Genomic DNA, 26176 nt, shown 5'->3' on the forward strand with positions numbered 1-26176 from the left:
CGCGTTCTTTTTACTTTTCAACCTGTAATATGTGCTCACATTAAGGCGCACAGTAAAAAAAAATTGAGTGTGAATATCGCGCTTACAGAAGTGTAAATTTGTGCTCCAACTGTAATCTAGCCCTAGTGCTTCATATACTGTATATGGGTTTAAAAGAACAAATGATTTTACTTTCCAATGTCCCTTCCCATTTAAAAAAAGAGGTATTGTGGGTACGTGTGAGAAATTGTTTAGAATAATATAGCTAATTTGGATACACAATCTAAAAAATGTTCTCTAGCCTTGGTCTACATGATACTGGTTGTACCTTACTGGTTTCTGGCACCAATCATATGATACCTATAGTGGCTTATGGAGCTGATGATATACCTATAGGGGGTTATGGAGCTGATGATATCATACATATTGGGGCTTCTGGCACCAGTCATATGATACCTATAGGGTTATACGGAGCTGATGGTATGATACCTATAGGGACTTCTGGCACCAGTCATATGATACCTAAATAGGGGCTTATGGAGCTAATCATATGATACCTATATGGGTTTATGGAGCTGATCATATGATACCTATAGGGGCTTATGAAGCTGATCATATCATACTTATAGGGGCTTCTGGCACCAGTCATGATACCTACAGTGAGGGAATTTTTTTTTTGATCCCCTGCTGATTCTGTACGTTTGCCCACTGACAAAGAAATGATTAGTCTATAATTTTAATGGTAGGTTTATTTGAACAGTGAGAGACAGAATAACAACAAAAAATCCAGGAAAACGCATTTCAAAAAAGTTAAGTAATTTGCATTTTAATGAGTCAAAGAAGTATTTGACCCCCTTGCAAAACATGACTTAGTACTTGGTGGCAAAACCCTTGTTGGCAATCACAGAGGTCAGACGTTTCTTGTAGTTGGCCACTAGGTTTACACACATCTCAGGAGGGATTTTGTCCCACTCCTCTTTGCAGATCCTCTCCAAGTCATTAAGGTTTTGAGGCTGAAGTTTGGCAACTTGAAGTTATAGCTCCCTCCACAGATTTTCTATGGGATTTTGGCCTGGAGACTGTCTAAGGCACTCCAGGACCTTAATGTGCTTCTTCTTGAGCCACTCCTTTGTTGCCTTGGCCGTTTGTTTCGGGTCATTGTCATGCTGGAATACCTATCCACGCCCCATTTTTAGTGTGTTACTAATTGTTTTCTTGGTGATTATGGTCCCGGCTGCCTTGAGATCATTGGCAAGATCCTCTTGTGTAGTTCTGGGCTGATTCCTCACCATTCTCATGATAATTAAAACTCCACGAGGTGAGATCTTGCATGGAGCCCCAGACCGAGGGAGATTGACAGTTATTTTGTGTTTCTTCCATTTGCGAATAATCGCACCAACTGTTCTCACCTTCTCACCAAGCTACTTGGCGATGGTCTTGTAGCTCATTCCAGCCTTGTGTAGGTCTACAATCTTGTCTCTGACATCCTTGGACAGCTCTTTGGTCATGGTGGAGAGTTTGGAATCTGATTAATTGATTGCTTCTGTGGATAGGTGTCTTTTATACAGGTAACAAGCTGAGATTAGGAGCACCCCTTTTAAGAGAGTGTTCCTAATCCCAGCTCGTTACCTGTATAAAAGACACCTGGGAGCCAGAAATCGTGCTGATTGATAGGGGATCAAATACTTATTTCACTCATTAAAATGCAAATCAATTTATAACTTTTTTGAAATGCGTTTTTCTGGATTTATTTGTTATTCTGTCTCTCACTGTTCAAATAAACCTATCATTAAAATTACAGACTGATCATTTCTTTGTCAGTGGGAAAACGTACAAAATCAGCAGGGGATCAAATCATTTTCCCCTCACTGTATAGGGGCTTATGGAGCTGATCATATGATACCTATAGGGCTTCGGGTACCAGTCATATACCTATAGGGGCTTATGGAGCTGTTCATATGATACCTATAGGGGTTTATGGAGCCGATGCTATGATACCTATAGGGGCTTCTGGCACCAATCATATGATACCTATATGGGTTTTTGGAGCTGATCATAGGATACCTATAGGGGTTTGAGCTGATCATAGGATATCTATAGGAGCTTATGGAGCTGATCATTGTATACCTATAGGGGCTTAAGAAGCTGATCATATACCTATAATGGGGTTCTGGCGCTAATAATATGATACCTATAGGGGCATGTGGAGATGATGATATGATACCTGTAGGGGCTTCTGGTGCTGATCATATAATACCTATAGGCAGTGGCGTATTAAGGTTTTGTGCTGCTCTAGGCACTTAAAATTCTGCTGCCCCCCCCCTCCCCAGGTTTTGGGCCTTTTTTGACCATAATATTTTGTAATCATGGAGTATAGTTCATTTTTTAATTTTACTGTTTATGGTATTTCCGAAGTAAAATGTTCACCAGTGCTTGCAAAACTCTTGCATACAAACATTCACAGGCACACACAAACATATAAACAAGCACACACACATTGTCACATACACACATAGTTATACACATACACGTGGTCACGTGTGCACACACACAAACATATACACATACACACATCTATCTATTGCTGCAGTATACATAAAACCCTCCAAAGACAGATTTATTGAAACAATACTTCCCCAAATACAATACCGAGTGTTGAAAGGCAACAGAACTAAAGGCAATAGCTAGCTTAATAAATGAAAGCTTCCGAGTTACCTCTAAACTGATGGGCACGCTTATTTTACTCCCCTTGAATGTAAGCTACTTGGACAAAATCTATACCTGTATAATACTTTTATAATAACTGCAAGCTTCTTAAAAATATAGACACAAAAATGTATTGCCCCCCCCTCCAATCTGCTGCCCTAGGCAAGTGCCTTCTTTGCCTAGGCCAAAATACACCCCTGCCTATAGGGGCTTGTGGAGCTGATGATACGTATAGGGGACTATGGCATCAATGATATGATACCTATAGGGTCTTATGGAGCTGGTAGTGCAATTTAGCTCACAGATGTTGTACAGCTGGATAAGTAACATATATACACCATATATGCCGTCACACTATAACAGCGTACTGATTGCGTACTGTTAACGTGCACCTGCATTAGCTATTGTCACTGTGGCACTATTCACTCTCACTTTACACTATTTATGCTCACTATTAGCACTAATCACCATTACACTAATCACTGTCACTAGTACCCACTACAGTAAAGGAGAGGCACTATACCTTTGAAGTTCTTCATGTCACGTGGATCAGGTTAATAATATGAAGAGAGCACAAGCAGCAGCTCTCAGGTGACTGCAGAATTTCCATAATTTCTAAGGTTATTATGCTACGATCAGCTGACCAGATTATCAAGTTCCACACACATCATAATACAACATCAGTCTATTCTAAATGCTTGTGCCACACTCGTCCATCTGACTTATCAGTTGCCTATCAGTGCCCACACTGATGTCCTGAAAAAAGAATACACTAATAGGCAATATAATACACTATAGGCAATATAACTTCTTCCTTCCCCTGGTATTGAGTGGTCCCAAGTACAACATGTTTTAAACTGTTCCATTTGAAATGGGATAATTAAGAAGTCTGAAGAGAAATATGAGGTGAGGACTGGATGTTATGGGGGGTGGTATGGCCTAGCAGAGTAAAAGGGAGCCCCTGAGGCTCAGGGTATGAAGGTTTGAAGTTATTTTAATTTCTCTTGTAAGGTGTATCCAGTCCACGGATCATCCATTACTTGTGGGATATTCTCCTTCCCAACAGGAAGTTGCAAGAGGATCACCCACAGCAGAGCTGCTATATAGCTCCTCCCCTAACTGCCATATCCAGTCATTCTCTTGCAAGCTCTCAACATAGCTGGAGGTAGCAAGAGGAAAATGGCGTAAATACCTTTATTGGTGTGAATCCAAGAATTACTCATGGAGTAAGGTTAGGATTCCTAGGAGGGTTTGGAAAAAGGATTATCAGCTAGTTGTTTAAAGGGACAGATTTCTGCTCTGTCTATTCTTTTGCACAAGCGTCTGGCAGAAGTTCCAGACGTTCAAGCTTTTTGTCAGGCTTTGGTTAGAATTAAACCTGTGTTTAAACCTGTTGCTCCCCCATGGAGCTTAAACTTGGTTCTTAAAGTTCTTCAAGGGGTTCCGTTTGAACTCCTTCATTCCATTGATATCAAACTTTTATCTTGGAAAGTTCTGTTTTTGATGGCTATTTCCTCGACTCAGAGAGTCTCTGAGTTATCTGCCTTACAATGTGATTCTCCTTATCTGATTTTCCATTCAGATAAAGTAGTTCTGCGTACAAAACCTGGGTTTTTTCCTAAGGTAGTTTCTAACAAGAATATCAATCAAGAGATTGTTGTTCCATCATTGTGTCCTAATCCTTCTTCAAAGAAGGAACGCCTTTTACATAATCTGGACGTGGTCCATGCTTTAAAGTTTTACTTACAAGCTACTAAAGATTTTCGCCAAACATCTACACTGTTTGTTGTTTACTCTGGACAGAGGAGAGGTCAAAAAGCTTTGGCAACCTCTCTTTCTTTTTGGCTTCGGAGCGTAATACGCTTAGCCTATGAGACTGCTGAACAGCAGCCCCCTGAAAGGATTACAGCTCATTCTACTAGAGCTGTGGCTTCCTCCTGGGCCTTTAAATTAGGCTTCTGTTGAACAGATTTGCAAGGCGGCGACTTGGTCTTCGCTTCATACCTTTTCAAAATTTTACAAATTTGATACTTTTGCTTCTTCAGAGGCTATTTTTGGGAGAAAGGTTCTACAGGCAGTGGTTCCTTCCATTTAAGCCTGCCTTGTCCCTCCCTTCATCCGTGTACTTTAGCTTTGGTATTGGTATCCCACAAGTAATGGATGATCCGTGGACTGGATACACCTTACAAGAGAAAACATAATTTATGCATACCTGATAAATTTATTTCTCTTGTGGTGTATCCAGTCCACGGCCAGCCCTGTCTTTTTAAGGCAGGTCTAAATTTTAATTTAAACTACAGTCACCACTGCACCCTATGGTTTCTCCTTTCTCGGCTTGTTTCGGTCGAATGACTGGATATGGCAGTTAGGGGAGGAGCTATATAGCAGCTCTGCTGTGGGTGATCCTCTTGCAACTTCCTGTTGGGAAGGAGAATATCCCACAAGTAATGGATGATCCATGGACTGGATACACCACAAGAGAAATAAATTTATCAGGTAAGCATAAATTATGTTTTAATAAGTCTTAACAAGAATGGAGAGGTGTGAATGCTAGACAGCAGGTTTTACAGGACCTCGGTTTTAGTGATGTTGAGTTTTAGAGTGAGGACATTCAGGATACAATACTTGGAATGCTGCAGAAGACATGGGCAAGCAGGATGATGATTAAATGTACATGACCTGATTAGGGAACCTAGGGATGATGTCTGCAGCAAGTCACCTAAAAATGAGCCATTTGGCACAATAGCACGAGCTATGCCATAGACACCCAGTATGGTGTTTACATATACAGAATGCCATAATGTGTGATGATGTCTGTCTGCTACAGTTGAGTTCTTGTTGTACCTTCTTCTGTTGTCTTGTGCCATGCCTTATTACACTAGAGCTGCATCTTTTTTTTAGCAGCTTAGCAGGGTAGGACAGCTGCAGGGTTCCTCCTGAGCTCAGAATTGCAGGGTCCAGTCCCAAAGTTGTCTGTTACAGTCCATTATATGTGCTTTGCAGATACCTTGTATGCCAACTTATATTCTTGTTTCTTTGTTGTAGCCATTCCCATTTGTTAGAAAAGCCAGCTCTAAATTAGCACCACAGACTAACTTATGATACTGTAGGGAAATCTACAAAACACAAACTATATATAAAAAAAAGTGTTCAAGGGACTCTTTGCACATGATTTTCATAGACTTTCAAAGAAGCGCTGAGCTAGAGACATAGTAATACAGTATTTGTGATGACAGCCAATGTGAGTATCCTACAATGCACTACTGGTTTTGCACAACTGCTGGGCCAATCCGCTGGAACATAAATGAGCGGCTGACAGTCAGCTCCAGCCCTGAACACAGTCAGTGACTATGTTTAATACCATTAAATACATATGTATAAGCAAGCACAAGTGATGTAGCAATTTAAATCCTTTTCTGTTGCAGCTTTGTGTCCCTTATAAACCAGTAAGTGGTCATGTTTATAAACATGTAAACCCAAAGGGACATTAAATAGTAAATACTAGAGATAATGATGTATTCACAGTAAATTAGCCTGAGAATAAGATGCAGATGGAATGATGGTGTTAATCCCGCGGTTGCTTTCAGTAGATAACGATTTCTGAACCTCGTCCAATATTGTCACTTTGTGTTTCCAGCATTAACAATCCTAAAATTCTTTTGTGTAAAATACCAAGAAGCATGAAACTGTTACCTCCTAAAAACAGGAAACCATCATCTGATGCATTAAAGGGACACTAAACCAAAAAAAAAATATTTCATGATTCAAGTAGAGAATACAATTTTAAACAACATTCCAATTTACTTCTATTATCTAATTTGCTTCATTCTTTAGATATCCTTTATTGAAGAAATAGCAATGCACATGGGGAAGCCAATCACACGAGGCATCTATGTGCAGCAACCAATCAGAAGCTACTGAGCCTATCTAGATATGCTTTTCAGCAAAGTATGTCAAGAGAATTAAGCAAATTAGATAATAGAAGTATATTAGAAAGTTGTTTAAAATTGCATACTCTTTCTAAATCACAAAAGAAAAAATTTGGGTTTCATGTCCCTTTAATTTCCCAGTTTAGACATTCAGAAACCAAATGTGCACGATTAACGACAAAGAAAATGTTGATTTCTGTGGTCTAGAGATTACATCACAGGCTGGAGCATTGGTATATTAATTTAGCCCTTAAATATTGTGAAGTGACCCCAATAGGTGAAAAGTGCAATGAACCTGTTGTGTTTTAACACCATAGAGATACTCTGTGTGTAAACAAGCATTATCAGTGGTAAGCATGTGTGTTTTATTTATTGATTTCCCTGATTGAATTGTGATCAGTTAAACAGGACTGGCACATGTTATATAATGAGAATTTTGGATTGTAAATCAGTTAAACAGGACTGGCACATGTTAAGATTAGGGACATATTTCACAACTGTTGATAAACAGTGAAAATTGATGTTTGTGATTGCGTCATAGTAGAACAGGGTTCAGCTGCGGCCATTAACACTCTAATAATGATCCGATTACAGATTGTGGTCAGGTGCTATATTAGTTGATTATATATGGAAGAAATAAAGGTTTTTTTTCTGTACACTAATGGACGCTGCCATAGTGTTACCTAACTTTCCCTAGGTTTAAAAGCCTCTTATTTTATCTAATCTCCTCTGCTGAGGCCAGTTACGGACAGTTATAAATGAGCTGATAAAGTAACAATCTCACAGGGTTTAATGTCCGCTTAACTTTTTGAAGAAAAAGCTGTATGAGCAGCCAAGAAACGCAGCTCAAAATAGATGATAAAGGGCTTTTAAGAGTTGTGTCCTGCGGAGTCAGAGACATGTTTTTTGATGGGAATGAAATCCTGCCGTCAAATTCTGTTGTGTTAGTTTACAGGTTCCATGATGGAGGTGCAAGCATTTTTTAAAGGCACTCTTGTGAACAAGTATGAGCTTAGTGTGCATGGAGGTGCATCCCCTATAAAAATGTTGTCACAAAAGGTGCAATCTTGTTTTGTCGGCAACTTTGGTAGTTTACGGCTCCATTTTTAATTAAATATCAGGTAGTCAGAGCCCAGATGCAGGAAATACTTGCCCGTACAGTGGCACTTCTAACCAAGGAGACTGAGATGAATAAAAACCTTCTGGAGACAGGCCAAAAGTCAGGGCAGGCGGCACAAGGTCAGATAACAAAGCCAGGTATCAGATCAGAGCAAGAGAATCAATAGGGAAATAGCAACAGAACACAAGGAAACACAGAAGACCATGCAATAACTGAGCTCTGTGTCACTGAACCTGTTTGAATTTATAGCATTTGGTGCCTTAGTGATGTCAGCAGAAGAGGAGTCTTGAAGGATGGCTTCTTCATCATGACACATTGTAGTATTCATGCACACACTGTGTTTTTAATAGAGACACAGATGCACATGCACCCAAGCATTGGCAGCCATTGTGGGACAGAGAAAGTGGGAAATAGGAGATGAAGACCAGAGGAGTCCCTGGCCGGGGTGCCGTTAGCAGTGCAACCCAACGTGCACACGTAAAAAAGTTAAAAGCACTATCAACATGGACAGGTGATAAAAGCGCCTAATATACAAGCTTACGCGTTTCTGCTTAGCCTTATTCATAGCTTAATGTAAACATTCATAGCTGTGAGTTTTAGTAAATGGACATATAAATACTATACATATTCCTCTGCAGAAAACACCAATTGAAGAATCAAGTCACCCAATACACTTAGTGGATTATCTACATAAGTTAATATCTGCTAAACATATAAATACAAAAAGAAAAAGAAAACTGTACAGAAAAAAATGGCTTATGTGTGAATAATACCTGTACAGTACATGCATAAACAATAAATACATAAACTGGGAACATCTAGCTCAACAGAAGTATTGGTGTGGTGTGCAAATTGCCTTAACAGAAGGCCAACATTTCCAATTCTGTGTAGAACAAAGTCTGTGCAAAACTGTAGAAAAATGCAGGAAAAAATACAAACATTCCAGTGTGTGTACACAGTGAGGTGAAAAAATTAAAAATTAAAAAACGACAAAGATGTGAAAAAATAAAAATTAAAAAAATGTTGAAAAGATAGTGAAAACAATTGTATGAAGTGACAAACTCTGAGTATTTATTTGATGGGAGAGGTCCTCAAATAAGATCCTAGATGTTCTTTATATCTTCCTATATGATTCTAAGTATCCCTATAAAAATGAAAAACAATAATGTAGATTGTACAAATATAATGGATAATAGTGGAATTGTGCTTACCAGCTGTGTCCATGCGTTTTGGCCTATAAAAGGCTTTTTTTTGTCTTGAAAAAGGCCTTTTATTATCAGGAACCTTCATTATCTACAGTAACCTCAGCCTTCTGTTTAGGCGCTTTGCACACCACACCATTACTTCTATTCTTCATTTGGCCGGCTAGGAGGCCTCTGTACAAAGCTAGAGGTTACTTCCGGGGCGCTTGGTCTAACCTTTACCATTTAACATCTAGCTCAACCTAGGGCTTGTGTATTTTAACAGATGCAAATGTATATGTGACAATACATTAGTTGGACTAATGAACAATGGGGGACAGCGTGGGGGTGATAGGGACTTTTATCTCCCAAATAGATAAAGGTAAATACACAAATATGCATATATATAGTAATACACACGAATTAACAGGAGGTGGACATACATGTCCAAATTTATGGAAGTGTATAAACCCACACATATGCATATGTATATACAACTATATGAGAGCCAAATATACCCTGGCTCTAGGAATAGTGAACAAACTTCATATATGTATATGGCAAGAGAGTAAGGTAGAATGTGTAATTATTTAAACAGTGGATTTAGTGCATTCAAAGTTGCACTAAATATGTAGCTACGGCGCTCTTTGAAGAGCTTAATAAGAATAGTATCCGGCTTATTCTAATGTATTTAATAAAAAATTATATATAAAAACATCATAATGTGCACAAAATTTCATATAAGTTTTACTTGAACAATATATAAACAATCATATAAAACAATCATATAAAAGCAATCGTGTGAAATCAGCTAAAAAAGCTATATGTAAAAGAAAAGTCCTCTGTAAACAGTAAGTTCGATATAGTTAATTGCTGGAGATGTGAGTTTGGTGGATTATTTGGAGCAGCTGGAATCGTAAAAAACTGCACAGGTATTCTAGGGTTCCTGAAATGAGACAGGAAATCCTTGTCACCAAGTATAAAAGTTGAAATAAAAGGTATAAATGCTTACTTACACCGGAATGGTGTCTCGTATCCTCATGCCGGTTATTCTGCTTATAATCGATCCTCTGAAAGTATGTTGTTACTGTGTAACGTGTCGACCTCTGATTCAGTCTGTAAGGATCTTTTGTAGGAAGCTCCAGCTGCACGTTGAAACTGTGACCTGGATGGGAAACGTGGGTGGCCGTTCAGGCGCACAGTCTTTCAAACTTGAATCGCTACTATGTAGCGGCTTACACTGTTCTGCACTTGGAACTCAGATGTATCTTGTTAGACTCAGTCTTTGTGGCTACGGAAGCCGGTTAGAGAAAAAAAGAGCAAAGCGTTTCGGCAGAGTGCCATTCTCAAGCTTGAGAAAGGCACTCTGCCGAAACGCGTTGCTCTTTTTGCACTAAATCCACTGTTTAAATACTTTGTACCTTGGGGAATAGAGGGAAATTTCCCTTAGCTGCTGGTTTTAAGTGTGGTATTTCTTCGAGCACAGTAAATTGTTACCCTTATTTGCAAGAATGTGTAATTATACCTATTCCCAGTAGTTGATCAAATCATATTGGGAATTGAGGCCCCCTGGATACCTGGTTCTAGATTGAAGATCCAGAACATCTCCCGTTTATACAATCATTTTTCTTTGTCTCCTCCTCTCTTTGGAGCTACTACCTGTTCGATGGCCTTCCATCTAAAGGTTGACAGGTTTTTGTTATGTTTGACAGAGAAGTGTTGTACAATTGGTGTAGGGGCCTTTGCTGTATTTATGGAACTAAAGTGTTCACGAATACGGGATCTGATGTCCCTTGTAGTGAGTCCAATATACTGGACATTACACTGAATACATTGAATCATGTAGATGACAAAGCAAGAGGAACAGTTAAGACATCTCTCTATGTGTCATGTTCCGGTGTACATGCGCTCAGGACACAGACCCTCGGGGCAGTGGTAGGGATTTTGAGACACCGACCCCTGACCCGGGGAAGAGTATCCTGGACGTGGATAGATGATATTCTGTGATTCATAGTTGCAAGAAGTTATTGCAGAATTCATGGAGAGTGCAACATATGTATACAATATTTTCTGGCTTCACTGTGACTTATAGTTAATAGGAGTAGCTGCAGGATTCATGAGATAAAAATATAGCAATATAGGATGTTCAGGCTTTAGAGTAAACTGATAGAATATTGACTCATAGATGCAAACTAAGGTTTGTTGCAGGTTCACAGTACATAATATTATATAGAGCTGTATGACAGTAATAAGCAGAACAGCACAGGTGATAGACAAGTTGCAAGTTTAAGGCATTAAATACTGTTTGTGCATATAATGGAGAATCACATGAAAGCTTTTAACTGAACAAATAGATGCAGAGTTCTGAATATATGGAGGAGGATATTCCAGCTATGACAATTTGTAGCAGAGAATAGTTATAAAGTTCTGAGTAAGATTATGTTGTAGTAATTAGAGAGTGATTATAACCAAATGCTTACTTGTAATTTAGAATAAAGTTTAAGTAGCAGTGTTCAGGAAACAAAATGGTGTTATATGGATACTTGCAATTAGATGATTTTAAGCATAGCTAAAAGGAAAGGCTGTAGCTTGAATATGCTGGTAAAATCCATGCAGTAACAGTCACAGACCCCTGTTGTTCTGGAACACAACTTTAAAGATAATGCAATGCACATTAGGCCTGAGAAGACTTTAAAAGAGACTGACGGAATCAGGTGCATGAATGATCAATTAATTTGGCAAGTAAGTTGAATGCAGATACTGCCCAAACCAGCATGATTGTCAGTAGCAGAGAAGGCAGTCTTAAAGGGACAGTGATATCAGGCAAGCATATGTGACATTAGTCATTGCTGAGGTAAAGGTGGATGAAACCTCTACATATTCGCATGGTTTGCATTTGTTGTGGCCACACTTAAACATACCCCTATGAGTGAGCCATGAACTGGTCCCTCTGTTGCGCCGCGCCGCTCTAGCTGTTGTTATGGACGCGGCGCCTGCTGTCTGCTCGTTGCCTAGGGGGGAGTCGGCTCCTCTCTGTGTGCGGCAGTGACGTAATCGCTGCACGCTTCCTCCTGCAGAAGCCGGTATGGATCTCCTGTGGCACGAATCCTGCACCTATGTAAGTAACGTCAGTCCTACCTATCACTGCCCAAGTATAGGTGTTACTTACTGTTCTCCTGGGTGTTATTGATTTGTATGCTGGATTGTTACTTTGTTGCTCACCTCTGCTTGTCTGACCACTCTGCCTCTTTAACCTTTAACTGCTGGATTGATACTGCTGCTGAACTCTGCTTGTCTGACCACTCTACCTCTTAACCCCTATCTGCCCTGGATTTGCCTCACTGTTGCCAAACCCTGCCTGCCTGCCCATCCTAGTGGTTTACCCCTGGACTACCTTACTGTTGCCGAACCCTGCCTGCCTGACCATCCTAGTGGTTTACCCCTAGACTACCTTACTGTTGCCGAACCCTACCTGCCTGACAATCCTAGTGCTTTACCCCTGGACTACCTTACTGTTGCAGAACCCTGTCTGCCTCATCATCCTAGTGGTTTACCCCTGGACTGCCTTACTGTTGCAGAACCCTGCCTGCCTGACCACCCTAGTGGTTTGTCTCTGGTTTCCTGCCTGTTGCCAACAAAGACTGTCCTGCCTGCGGTGAGTGCCATTTATCTCATCTTGCAAACCTAATCTGCTCTGGGATATTCCCTATCATTCCGGATCAACGCCGGGATAACAAGACTACTGGCCGAGTTCGGTCTGATAGAGGAGTATCCCACGAGCATTACACCCTCTGGGTGTAGCTCTCAGCTGGGAGGGTGACAAAGTGTTGCCAATAGTACACACTTTCCTATACGAGCATCTAAGTTGTCCATCCACAGTATTAATGAACCGATCGTCCGCTTTAAGCAGACCAAAATGTTTGCGCATAATATTGCAGACTTGTTTATATTGAGCACTGTAGTAGGTAACAAAAGTTACCCCTTTATGTTGTTCCACTGATTTGTTTCTTTTGGTAAGTAAGGACTCCCTATTGGTCTCATCAACTTCAGATTTAGCTTTAATGATATCAGAATTTTTGTATCCCCTTTGCTTTAAACGGTTCTCCAGTACCTTTGTTATCATTTCATAAGAGGTATAGTCAGAGCAATTTCTTTTCAAGCGTATAAATTGACCTTTGACAATTGCATATGGGACATGTGGAGGGTGACAACTCTTTCCATGCAAGAGTGTATTGCCTGATATTGGCATTCTATAGCTATTAGTGCTAATGCCGCCATCCTGCATGCCCCTAATGGTAATGTCCAAAAAGTTAATTTCATGGGTTTGGATCTCAAAAGTAAAGGCCAAATTTAAATCATTCATGTTTATCCAGTTCACAAAAATCCTTGACTCTGTCTTGCCCACCTGTCCATACCAGTATCAAATCATCTATAAAACGTTTATAGATGATGATGTTGTTTTTGAAGGGATTATCCTGTGCGAAAACATGGGACAGCTCCCACCAACCTAAATATAGGTTGGCTGTCATATGTTTTTTGGAGGAACAAAAATCACCTCCAAATTCAAAATAATTGTGTGTTAACAAAAATCTGGTGACCTGTAATACAAAATCTTGGAATGACTGTGAAAATGAGTCACTCAAAAAAAACAACTATAGCTCATATCCCTTGAAGATGTGGGATAGTGGAGTAAAAGGACACCACATCAATAGTGACTCAATTATAGTCACAACTCCAGGTGATATCTTCTATGATTTTCAAATTATGTGTAGTGTCCTTTAAAGGGACATTATACACTCATTTTTTTCTTTGCGTAAATGTTTTGCAGATGATCTATTTATATAGCCCATAAAGTATTTTTAAAAAAAATAATAATATTGCTCTAATTTTCTGACTCCTAACCAAGCCCCAAAGTTATATGAGAATACCGTCAGCTACCTTCTCCAGCTTGCTCCTGTTTGTGTAAAGGGTATTTTCATATGCAAAAGAAAGTGGAGGGATCAGTGTCTTATTTCCCAATTGCAGTGGGCTTTCCAGCTACCTTTTCAACAGAGATAAACTGAGAGCTTCTAAGTAAGTTTTTAAACAGTTTTATATCAATATCTATGCATATTATTCTTTATAGTAGTATTTATTATATGAAAATGAGTGTATACTGCCCCTTTAAGGTGGCTTGGCAGCTTAAAGGGACACTGAACCCAAAATTTTTCTTTTGTGATTCAGATAGAGCATGGATTTTTAAGCAACTTTCTAATTTACTCCTATTATCAAATTTTCTTTATTCTCTTGGTATCTTTATTTGAAATGCAAGAATCTAAGTTTAGATGCCGGTCCATTTTGGTGAACAACCTGGGTTGTCCTTGCTGATTGGTGGAAAAAATCCATCCACCAATCAAAAAGTGCTGTCCAGAGTTCTTAACCCAAAAAAGCTTAGATGGCTTTTATTTCAAATAAAGATAGCAAGAGAACGAAGAAAAATTGATAATAGGAGTAAATTAGAAAGTTGCTTAAAATTGCATGCTCTATCTGAATCACAAAAGAAAAAAATTGGGTTCAGTGTCCCTTTAAGCACAAATGGCTGTAGGAAAGCATCTAGCCATTGGGACAAGTTTTCCAGGAGAGACCGAATCACACTCACGATTGGCCTACCCTTCACCAAATCCAAAGATTGTATGCATTTACCCTTGCCGGACCGACTCTGAATCCCCATTGGAGCAACTACAAGGAAATCCATGATCAGGTATCAGTGATACGGCAACCCAGCAATCTGCCATGTGACCAGTGACGTTGCCCAACTACACTCTCACCCGGAGCGGGAAGGAGGAACCGAGACGAGCGGTGTGACGGCTGTTTTACAGGCCCCTGGAGAAGGTATTCTCCAGTTCTCATTAAAGAGAGTGCCTTGGACCGCCGTAGTCTTCTGACCCCCATTGCTACATCAAAGTGAGTACGCCTGCAGGCGAAATTTACAGAATTCGTTATACTGTTTGTGATATCGTTTGGGTTTCATTATATACTCCTGAACGTAATAGGAGAAACAGCTTTGACGGCCACCAACCTTATTAACTGTTTGAGTTACGACTCATGTGTAAACTAACACAGCAAATACAGCTTTGAATACGCTGCCAAGCCATAGACACAGCATTGAACACGCTGTCAAGTTACAGTTAATTTGTTACTCTGGTAACCACTTTGGCATAACTAGTGACTGATTTGTGACTATTTTGGGAAAGTTTATCTCTACCTGTGTATTGGAAAGTTTATCCTTACCTTGTTACAGATTATTGCCAGGAATTGTTTGCCACACGGATTTCCCTTTAGTGTACCTGATATATCACTGTATATAAGCGTATATAAGCTATGTAAGCGTATATATTTACTAGGAACACACAGTTCCCATAGACTGCAATGTAAAGGTGCCCAACACCCGCCAACTTTAATCCCTAAAAAAAGTGTAGTTAAAAAGTGTAGTATTTTGCCTGGGTGCTAGTACATAAAACACATATCCATCAATACCAGAGACAGCACTCACCGGCTTTTTCCAATGTGAATAATCACCAATTTATTTGTGACGTTTCGGGGTCACCCCCTTTATCAAACTTATACAAACTGTATATGTTTGATAAAGGGGGTGACCCCGAAACGTCACACATAAATCGGTGATTATTCACATTGGGATAAGCCCGGCGAGTGCTGTCTCTGGTATTGATGGATATATGTATGTATGTATGTGTGTGTTTGTTTGTTTACGTATTTGAGTGTGTGTGTGTTTATTTAGTTGTTTGTTTGTATATATGAGTGTGTGTGTGTATGTTTGCATATATGAGTGTGTATGTTTGTTTGCATATATGAGTGTGTGTGTGTATGTTTGCATATATGAGTGTGTGTGTGTGTGTGTTTGTTTGCATATATGAGTGTGTGTGTTTGGTTGTCTGTTTGCATATATGAGTGTGTGTGTGTTTGTATATATAGATATTTAGATATACATACATGTGTTTAATATCTGTGTGTATACATGTAAGATTATGTCCATACATATCTGTGTGTGTATATGAGTATACTTTCTAGATAGATAGATATAGATCACATGCTACAAAAAAGGATGTGTATTTAATTATACTATTATAAATAGATGTACCTAGCTTGGACACTGCATTCTATACAGATGGGTGTGGTGCACAGTTTAGTCAGCAGGGGGAGGCAGTGACCCATAGACCTGGGGTTGGATATTTAATAAATCTAGCCCTTAGACTCACAGTGACTGCACAGACAATGTATTTAGCTGCACTCATCGTTTTTAGAGAGAATCCCTAATTTCTAAGCATATACATATTTAGATATATTAGCTAAATGCAATGTGATCATCAGCATCTGGGAATGTTGTGCAGGGTTTGTGTTAAAATGAGATATGGGCAGATGCCCCTGGGGGTAGTTACAACAGCTGAGCATGTGCATCTCCCGTATAAAGACAAATTCCCAGGTGAAGCAAGAAAAAAACAAGAGAGAGCTCAGCTGGCGTATGTGCAGGTAGCAGGGAAGGGCAGGATCACTGTGTACATCATTACACGCTCCTTCTGATGGGACATCAAACCCACCTGCTGCTCACGTAACGTTTCTACCACATCTGCAGTCTTCCCCGGAATAATGAGGCAGAACACCCAATATAGACCCAGGTAAGAGACTGAGTACCCCCCATCCCCGCCCCAGATTTAATGAAGACCCAGCAGCAGTGAAAGGGTTATTCAGAGACTGGTGTCATGTTATGGCACTCCTAACTGTCCTCTGGTGCTGACCAGCCCTGTCAAGGCCTTGCCTGTTTTTTTCCTGAAGGAGGATCCTGTAATGTATTATACTGGAAGGTGATGAGGTTGAAATGGTGACTATATAATAGAACGAAATGTCACTCAGGGTGTGGGACAGAGGAATGTGCAGACAGCTGGGCGGGTGTAACCTGACATGTCTCATCACATGTGATAAGTGGCTGTACAAAGCAGCACTACCTACTGGTACTCCTGTACCTGGTACTTACTGTATGTGATCACTACAGGCAGCACTACCTACAGTCTCATGTACCTGGTACTTACTGTATGTGATCACTACAGGCAGCACTACCTACAGTCTCATGTACCTGGTACTTACTGTATGTGATCACTACAGGCAGCACTACCTACAGTCTCATGTACCTGGTACTTACTGTATGTGATCACTACAGACAGCACTACCTACAGTCTTATGTACCTGGTACTTAGTGTATGTGATCACTACAGGCAGCACTACCTACAGTCTCCTGTACCTGGTACTTACTGTATGTGACCACTACAGGCAGCACTACCTACAGTCTCATGTACCTGGTACTTAGTGTATGTGATCACTACAGGCAGCACTACCTACAGCCTCATGTACCTGGTACTTACTGTATGTGAGCACTACAGGCAGCACTACCTACAGCCTCCTGTACCTGGTACTTAGTGTATGTGAGCACTACAGGCAGCACTACCTACAGCCTCATGTACCTGGTACTTACTGTATGTGAGCACTGCAGACAGCACAACCTACAGTCTCATGTACCTGGTACTTACTGTATGTGATCACTACAGACAGCACTACCTACCGACTCCTGTACCTGGTACTTACTGTATGTGAGCACTACAGGCAGCACTACCTACAATCTCATGTACCTGGTACTTAATGTATGTGATCACTACAGACAGCACTACCTACAGCCTCCTGTACCTGGTACTTACTGTATGTGATCACTACAAGACAAAACTACCTACAGTCTCATGTACCTGGTACTTAGTGTATGTGATCACTACAGCCAGCACTACCTACAGCCTCATGTACCTGGTACTTACTGTATGTGATCACTACAAGACAGCACTACCTTACAGTCTCATGTACCTGGTACTTACTGTATGTGAACACTACAGGCAGCACTACCTACAGTCTCATGTACCTGGTACTTACTGTATGTGATCACTACAGGCAGCACTACCTACAGTCTCATGTACATGGTACTTACTGTATGTGATCACTACAGCCAGCACTACCTACAGCCTCATGTACCTGGTACTTACTGTATGTGAGCACTACAGATAGAACTACCTACAGTCTCATGTACCTGGTACTTACTGTATGTGAGCACTACAGGCAGCACTACCTACAATCTCATGTACCTGGTACTTACTGTATTTGATCACTACAGGCAGCACTACCTACAGTCTCATGTACCTGGTACTTACTGTATGTAAGCACTACAGCCAGCACTACCTACAGCCTCATGTACCTGGTACTTACTGTATGTGAGCACTACAGATAGCACTACCTACAGTCTCATGTACCTGGTACTTACTGTATGTGAGCACTACAGGCAGCACTACCTACAATCTCATGTACCTGGTACTTACTGTATGTGATCACTACAGGCAGCACTACCTACAGTCTCATGTACCTGGTACTGTATGTGAGTGCAAGTTCCTACTGCAGGGCCCATGCAATGAATTGCATTTTTACCATACACTGATTTAATGGCAATTTATGTAACAAACATAAATAATGTAATATATGAGCAAACCTTAGCAGGGTGGTCAATAAAGTATTTACACTGAATAGATCCTGGGGAGAACGCTGCTGTTTTTGGCATAGTGGTGGCATGCACAAGTGAGCAGCCGTAAAGTCAGGGAGCTTAATATTATCCCATGCCAAGTGGCTCCAGCACTGTAAATCTGCCTGCAGCTGAGAACAACCTGGCTTTGCGGTAGGTGGGGATTAAATGTACAAGCATCTGATCCAGAGACCCAGCTGCCTTATAAGGGGAGGTGGTGCCAGGATGGCACCATGGGTAATTATCACTATTACTGACTGGTGCCAGGAGAGAGATCTGTGTGTATTTGATTAAAAACCCCAGATCATAGTGATTGAAAATAACACCCTTAACTGCCACATCTCACAGGTGAGTAGGGATGACCTGTGGGTAACTAAAGCTGCATTCCCTTCATACATAGTAGCATACATAGTAGATAAGGTTGAAAAAAGACTGAAGTCCATTGAGTTCAACCTATACAAATCAAAAATACTTACAAAAAGTTCCAGTTAAGCTTAAATAACCCCACTAAAAGGTGACTCATTTAATACTAGCAATCATATACATGAATTTTGTTTATATACAGAAATGTATCCAGACTATTTTTAAATGTATCTAGGGTATTGGCATTCACTACCTCCTTTGGTAATGATTTCCACAATTTTATTGCTCTTACAGTGAAAAAACGTTTCCGTTGTAGGAGATTAAATCTCCTTTCCTCCAACCTTAAATTGTGACCTCTTGTCAGAAACAATTTTCTAGGAATAAACAGAGCTTCTGCCATCTCTGAATATGGGCCTTGAATATATTTTTATAAAGTAATCATGTCACCTCTCAAGCGCCTTTTTTCTAAAGAAAACGGACTCAGTTTGGCTAGCCTCTCCTCATAGGTTAATTTCTCCAATCCCCTTATTAGCTTTGTGGCCCTTCTCTGAACTTTTTTTAGTTCTGCAATATCTTTTTTTGCGATCGATCCCCAGAACTGCACTCCATACTCAAGGTGAGCTCTTACCAGGGCTTTATATAGTGACAGAATTAGGCTTTCCTCCGTTGAATCAATGCCTCTTTTAATACATGCTAGTATCTTATTAGCCTTTGAAGCCGCTGCCCTGCATTGTGCACCCATCTTTAACTTGTTATCTATTACTACTCCCAAATCCCTTTCCTCCTCTGTTTGGCTAAGTCTTGTCCCATTTAAAAAATAAGTTGCCTGCTTATTTTTACTTCCAAAATGTAGAACCTTGCATTTTTCCGTATTAAATCTCATTTTCCATTTACTTGCCCAAACTTCTTTGTAATGAAAGTTCATCCTGCTCTGACCTAATGACCTTACTTAACTTGGTATCATCTGCAAAAATAGAGATGTCGCTATTTAATTCTTGCTCCAAGTCATTTATAAAAATATTAAAAAGAACGGGGCCCAGTACTGATCCCTGGGGGACTCCACTGATTTACCTTTGTCCAATGTGAGTATGATCCATTTACTACTACTCGTTGATCCCTATCTTTTATCCAGTTATTTATCCATGAGCTAACATTTTCAGCTATGCCCAGTCCCTTAATTTTGTGCATTAATCTCTCATGTGGCACTGTATCAAATGCCTTTGCAAAATCTAAGTATATCACATAAACTGATTCCCCTTTATCTTTATTTTTACTTACTTCCTCGTAGAATCTAATTAGATTAGTTTGACATGATCTATTTCTCCTAAAACCATGCTGATTAGAACTCATAATCTTGTTTACATGAATATGCTCATCAATATAATCCCTTATAATCCCTTCAAATATCTTCCCCACTATTGATGTCAGACTAACTGGTCTATAGCTTCCTGGATCATCCCTGCTTCCCATTTTTGAAGAGTGGCACCACATCAGCTTTACGCCAATCCTGGGGTACCATGCCTGAGGATAATGAGTCTTGAAAAATTAAGAGTAGAGGTTTGGCTAATATAGTGCTAAGTTCCCTTAACACCCTTGGGTGTATTCCATCTGGGCCTGGAGTTTTATTTACCTTAATATTATCCAGTTTTTTCTTGATATCCTCTAAACATAACCCAGTTAGTGGTATGGACTGGCATGTTCTATTTTGTTCCAAAGTATCATCCAATGGTTCCTCTCTTGTGTATACTGATGAATAAAACTGGTTTAGTACCTCAGCCTTCTCCCTGTCATTATTTATCATGCTACCCTCCACGCATTTTAATGTACCTATATTATCCTTCTTAGATTTTTTGCTTCGGCTCATGAATTAACTTTATAGGATAATGTAGTAAAGGGGAGAGCAGATATTTGTGCATGTTATCTTGCATCATGTTAGCACATACATGTTATTCTCTAGTGTATAATTCATGGGATGAATAACCATGTGCAGATTTACAGCTAATGAATTGGTACCAGAATCCTGATGGGTGCTAGGAGGCTGGTTGTGCAATTGTGTTACTGCAGGTAAAGACACACAGACCAGTAAATGCTGCACCACTTAAAGGGACACTGTACCCAAAAATTTTCTTTCGTGATTCAGATTGAGCATGAAATTTTAAGCAACTTTCTAATTTACTCCTATTTTCAAATTTTCTTCATTCTCTTGGTATCTTTATTTGAAATGCAAGAATGTAAGTTTAGATGCCGGCCCATTTTTGGTGAACAACCTGGGTTGTCCTTGCTGATTGGTGGATAAATTCATCCACCAATAAAAAAGTGCTGTCCAGAGTACTGAAACCAAAAAAAAACTTAGATGCCTTCTTTTTCAAATAATGATAGCAAGAGAACGAAGAAAAATTGATAATAGGAGTAAATTAGAAAGTTGCTTAAAATTTCATGCTCAATCTGAATCACAAAAGAAAAATTTTGGGTACAGTGTCCCTTTAACTATTTAGCACATTTAGGGCTATATTACGAGTGGAGCATAATTTAGTGTTACCGCATTACCTTATCTACATGGAGGCTTCTTGCTATCGTCTGGTTGCGCTCGTATTATAATTTGAAAATAAAAAGTTAGCACGAGAGCGAAAACCGGCCAAGCGCAAAAAATGGTGTCCTTTAGATTCCGATTGGCTGATAGAATTCTATCAGCCAATCGGAATTAAGGTTGAAAAAATCCTATTGGCTGATGCAATCAGCCATTAGGATTTAGCTTGCATTCTAATGGCTGATTGGAGCAGCCAATAGAATGCAAGCTCAATCCTATTGGCTGATTTGATCAGCCAATAGGATTGAAGTTCAATCCTATTGGCTGATTGCATCAGCCCATAGGATTTTTTCAACCTTAATTCCGATTGGCTGATAGAATCTAGGGACGCCATCTTGGATGACGTCACTTAAAGGTACCTTCATTCGTCGGGTAATCGTCATTGGAAGAGGATGCTCCGCACCGGATGTCTTGAAGATGGACCCGCTCCGCGTCGGAAGGATGAAGATAGAAGATGCCGCCTGGATGAAGACTTCTGCCCGTCTGGAGGACCACTTCTGCACGTCTGGAGGACCACTTCTGCCGTCTTCGTTGAGGACATCTTGCCACTTGGCTGAAGACTTCTCCCGGTAAGTGGATCTTCGGGGGTTAGTGTTAGCATTTTTTAAGGGTGTATTGGGTGGGTTTTATTTTTAGGCTAGGGCTTTGGGCCGCAATAGAGCTAAATGCCCTTTTAAGGGCAATGCCCATCCAAATGCCCTTTTCAGGGCAATGGGGAGCTTAGGTTTTTTTATTTAGGGTTTTATTTGGAGATTTGGTTGTGTGGGTGGTGGGTTTTACTGTTGGGGGGGGTTGTGTGTATTTTTTTTTTACAGGTAAAAGAGGTGATTTCTTGGGGCAATGCCCCGCAAAAGGCCTTTTTAAGTGCTATTGGTAGTTTAGTTTAGGCTAGGGTTTTTTTTATTTTGGGTGGGCTTTTTTATTTTTATAGGGCTATTAGATTAGGTGTAATTAGTTTAAAGATCTTGTAATTTGTTTTTTATTTTGTCTAATTTAGTGGGGTTTTTTTTGTAATTTAGCTAATTGTATTTGATTTATTTAATTGTATTTCATTTAGGTAATTTATTTAATTGTAGTGTAGTGTACTGTTAGGTGTTAGTGTAGCTTAGGTTAGGTTTTATTTTACAGGTAAATTTGTATTTATTTTAGCTAGGTAGTTAGTAAATAGTTAATAACTATTTAGTAACTTTGCTACCTAGTTAAAATAAATACAAACTTGCCTGTAAAACAAAAATAAACCCTAAGCTAGATACAATGTAACTATTAGTTATATTGTAGCTAGCTTAGGGTTTATTTTACAGTTAAGTATTTAGTTTGAAATAGGAATAATTTAGTTAATGATATTAATTTTATTTAGATTTATTTAAATTATATTTAAGTTAGGGGGGGTTAGGGTTAGACTTAGGTTTAGGGGTTAATAAATTTAGAATAGTGGCGTGACATTGGGGGCAGCAGATTAGGGGTTAATAAATATAATGTAGGTGTCGGCGATGTTGGGGGCAGCATATTAGGGGTTAATAAGTATAATGTAGGTGGAGGCAATGTCCGGAGCGGCAGATTAGGGGTTAATAAATATAATGTAGGTGTTGGCGATGACGGGGCGGCAGATTAGGGGTTAATAAGTTTAAGATTAGGGGTGTTTAGACTTGGGGTTCATGTTAGGGTGTTCGGTGTAAACATAAAATGTGTTTTCCCCATAGGAATCAATGGGGCTGCGTTACTGAGCTAAACGCTGCTTTTTTGCAGGTGTTAGACTTTTTCTCAGCCGGCTCTCCCCACTGATGTCTATGGGGAAATCGTGCACGAGCACGTATAACCAGCTCACTTAAGCAGCGCTGGTATTGGAGTGCAGTGTGGAGCTCAATTTTGCTCTACGCTCACTTCTTGCCTGCTAACGCCGGGTTGATAAAAACCCGTAATACCAGAGCTGCAGGTAAATGAGCGGTGAGAATAAAGTGCAAGTTAGCACCGCACCCCTGTTACTGCAAAACTCGTAATCTAGCCGAAAGTTAGTCAACGCTTCATTAGGCCTTCATAAAACCGTATCACTTATCTTCTGAAGGCAGGACAGCAGCATGTGAGTAACATTAATAGAGGTAGTGAGGATGGGCAGCATGTGAGTAACATTAATAGAGGTAGTGAGGGCGGGCAGCATGTGAGTAACATTAATAGAGGTAGTGAGGGCAGGATGGGCAGCATGTGAGTAACATTAATAGAGGTAGTGAGGGCAGGCAGCATGTGAGTAACAGTAATAGAGGTAGTGAGGATGGGCAGCATGTGAGTAACATTAATAGAGATAGTGAGGATGGGCAGCATGTGAGTAACATTAATAGAGGTAGTGAGGGCGGGCAGCATGTGAGTAACATTAATAGAGGTAGTGAGGGCAGGATGGGCAGCATGTGAGTAACATTAATAGAGGTAGTGAGGGTGGTACGGGCAGCATGTGAGTAACATTAATAGAGGTAGTGAGGGCAGGCAGCATGTGAGTAACATTACTAGAGGTAGTGAGGGCAGGCAGCATGTGAGTAACATTAATAGAGGTAGTGAGGGCAGGCAGCATGTGAGTAACATTAATAGAGGTAGTGAGGGCAGGCAGCATGTGAGTAACATTAATAGAGGTAGTGAGGGCAGGCAGCATGTGAGTAACATTAATAGAGGTAGTGAGGATGGGCAGCATGTGAGTAACATTAATAGAGGTAGTGAGGGCAGGCAGCATGTGAGTAACATTACTAGAGGTAGTGAGGGCAGGATGGGCAGCATGTGAGTAACATTAATAGAGGTAGTGAGGATGGGCAGCATGTGAGTAACATTAATAGAGGTAGTGAGGGCGGGCAGCATGTGAGTAACATTAATAGAGGTAGTGAGGGCAGGCAGCATGTGAGTAACATTACTAGAGGTAGTGAGGGCAGACAGCATGTGAGTAACATTAATAGAGGTAGTGAGGGCAGGCAGCATGTGAGTAACATTAATAGAGGTAGTGAGGGCAGGCAGCATGTGAGTAACATTAATAGAGGTAGTGAGGGCAGGCAGCATGTGAGTAACATTAATAGAGGTAGTGAGGGCAGGCAGCATGTGAGTAACATTAATAGAGGTAGTGAGGGCAGGCAGCATGTGAGTAACATTAATAGAGGTAGTGAGGGCAGGCAGCATGTGAGTAACATTAATAGAGGTAGTGAGGATGGGCAGTATGTGAGTAACAGTAATAGAGGTAGTGAGGATGGGCAGCATGTGAGTAACATTAATAGAGGTAGTGAGGGCAGGCAGCATGTGGGTAACAATAATAGAGGTAGTGAGGGCAGGCAGCATGTGAGTAACATTAATAGAGGTAGTGAGGGCAGGCAGCATGTGAGTAACATTAATAGAGGTAGTGAGGGCAGGATGGGCAGCATGTGAGTAACATTAATAGAGGTAGTGAGGGTGGTACGGGCAGCATGTGAGTAACATTAATAGAAGTAGTGAGGGCAGGCAGCATGTGAGTAACATTAATAGAGGTAGTGAGGGCAGGCAGCATGTGAGTAACATTACTAGAGGTAGTGAGGGCAGGCAGCATGTGAGTAACATTAATAGAGGTAGTGAGGGCAGGCAGCATGTGAGTAACATTAATAGAGGTAGTGAGGGCAGGCAGCATGTGAGTAACATTAATAGAGGTAGTGAGGATGGGCAGTATGTGAGTAACATTAATAGAGGTAGTGAGGATGGGCAGCATGTGAGTAACATTAATAGAGGTAGTGAGGGCAGGCAGCATGTGAGTAACATTAATAGAGGTAGTGAGGGTGGGTAGCATGTGGGTAACATTAATAGAGGTAGTGAGGGCAGGCAGCATGTGAGTAACATTAATAGAGGTAGTGATGGTGGGCAGCATGTGAGTAACATTAATAGAGGTAGTGAGGATGGGAAGCATGTGGGTAACATTAATAGAGGTAGTGAGGATGGGCAGCATGTGAGTAACATTAATAGAGGTAGTGAGGGCAGGCAGCATGTGAGTAACATTAATAGAGGTAGTGAGGGCAGGATGGGCAGCATGTGAGTAACATTAATAGAGGTAGTGAGGGTGGTACGGGCAGCATGTGAGTAACATTAATAGAGGTAGTGAGGGCAGGCAGCATGTGAGTAACATTACTAGAGGTAGTGAGGGCAGGCAGCATGTGAGTAACATTAATAGAGGTAGTGAGGGCAGGCAGCATGTGAGTAACATTAATAGAGGTAGTGAGGGCAGGCAGCATGTGAGTAACATTAATAGAGGTAGTGAGGATGGGCAGTATGTGAGTAACAGTAATAGAGGTAGTGAGGATGGGCAGCATGTGAGTAACATTAATAGAGGTAGTGAGGGCAGGCAGCATGTGAGTAACATTAATAGAGGTAGTGAGGGCAGGATGGGCAGCATGTGAGTAACATTAATAGAGGTAGTGAGGGTGGTACGGGCAGCATGTGAGTAACATTAATAGAAGTAGTGAGGGCAGGCAGCATGTGAGTAACATTAATAGAGGTAGTGAGGGCAGGCAGCATGTGAGTAACATTACTAGAGGTAGTGAGGGCAGGCAGCATGTGAGTAACATTAATAGAGGTAGTGAGGGCAGGCAGCATGTGAGTAACATTAATAGAGGTAGTGAGGGCAGGCAGCATGTGAGTAACATTAATAGAGGTAGTGAGGATGGGCAGTATGTGAGTAACATTAATAGAGGTAGTGAGGATGGGCAGCATGTGAGT

The 26176-nt window shown here is 40.5% G+C and overlaps 1 protein-coding gene across 1 annotated transcript in view; it reads left to right on the top strand.

The window, feature by feature from the left end:
- The first annotated feature begins 9937 nt into the window (after positions 1-9937).
- Positions 9938-26176, top strand: part of SLC1A2 (solute carrier family 1 member 2) — a 162836-nt gene continuing 146597 nt past the window's right edge. Inside the window, exon 1 of the mRNA XM_053689327.1 lies at positions 9938-9991. Coding sequence (XP_053545302.1) covers positions 9938-9991 — 54 coding nt within the window. The remainder of the gene's footprint in view (positions 9992-26176) is intronic.

This window comes from Bombina bombina, chromosome 7 (genome assembly GCF_027579735.1).
Source record: "Bombina bombina isolate aBomBom1 chromosome 7, aBomBom1.pri, whole genome shotgun sequence".
Lineage (NCBI taxonomy): Eukaryota > Metazoa > Chordata > Amphibia > Anura > Bombinatoridae > Bombina > Bombina bombina.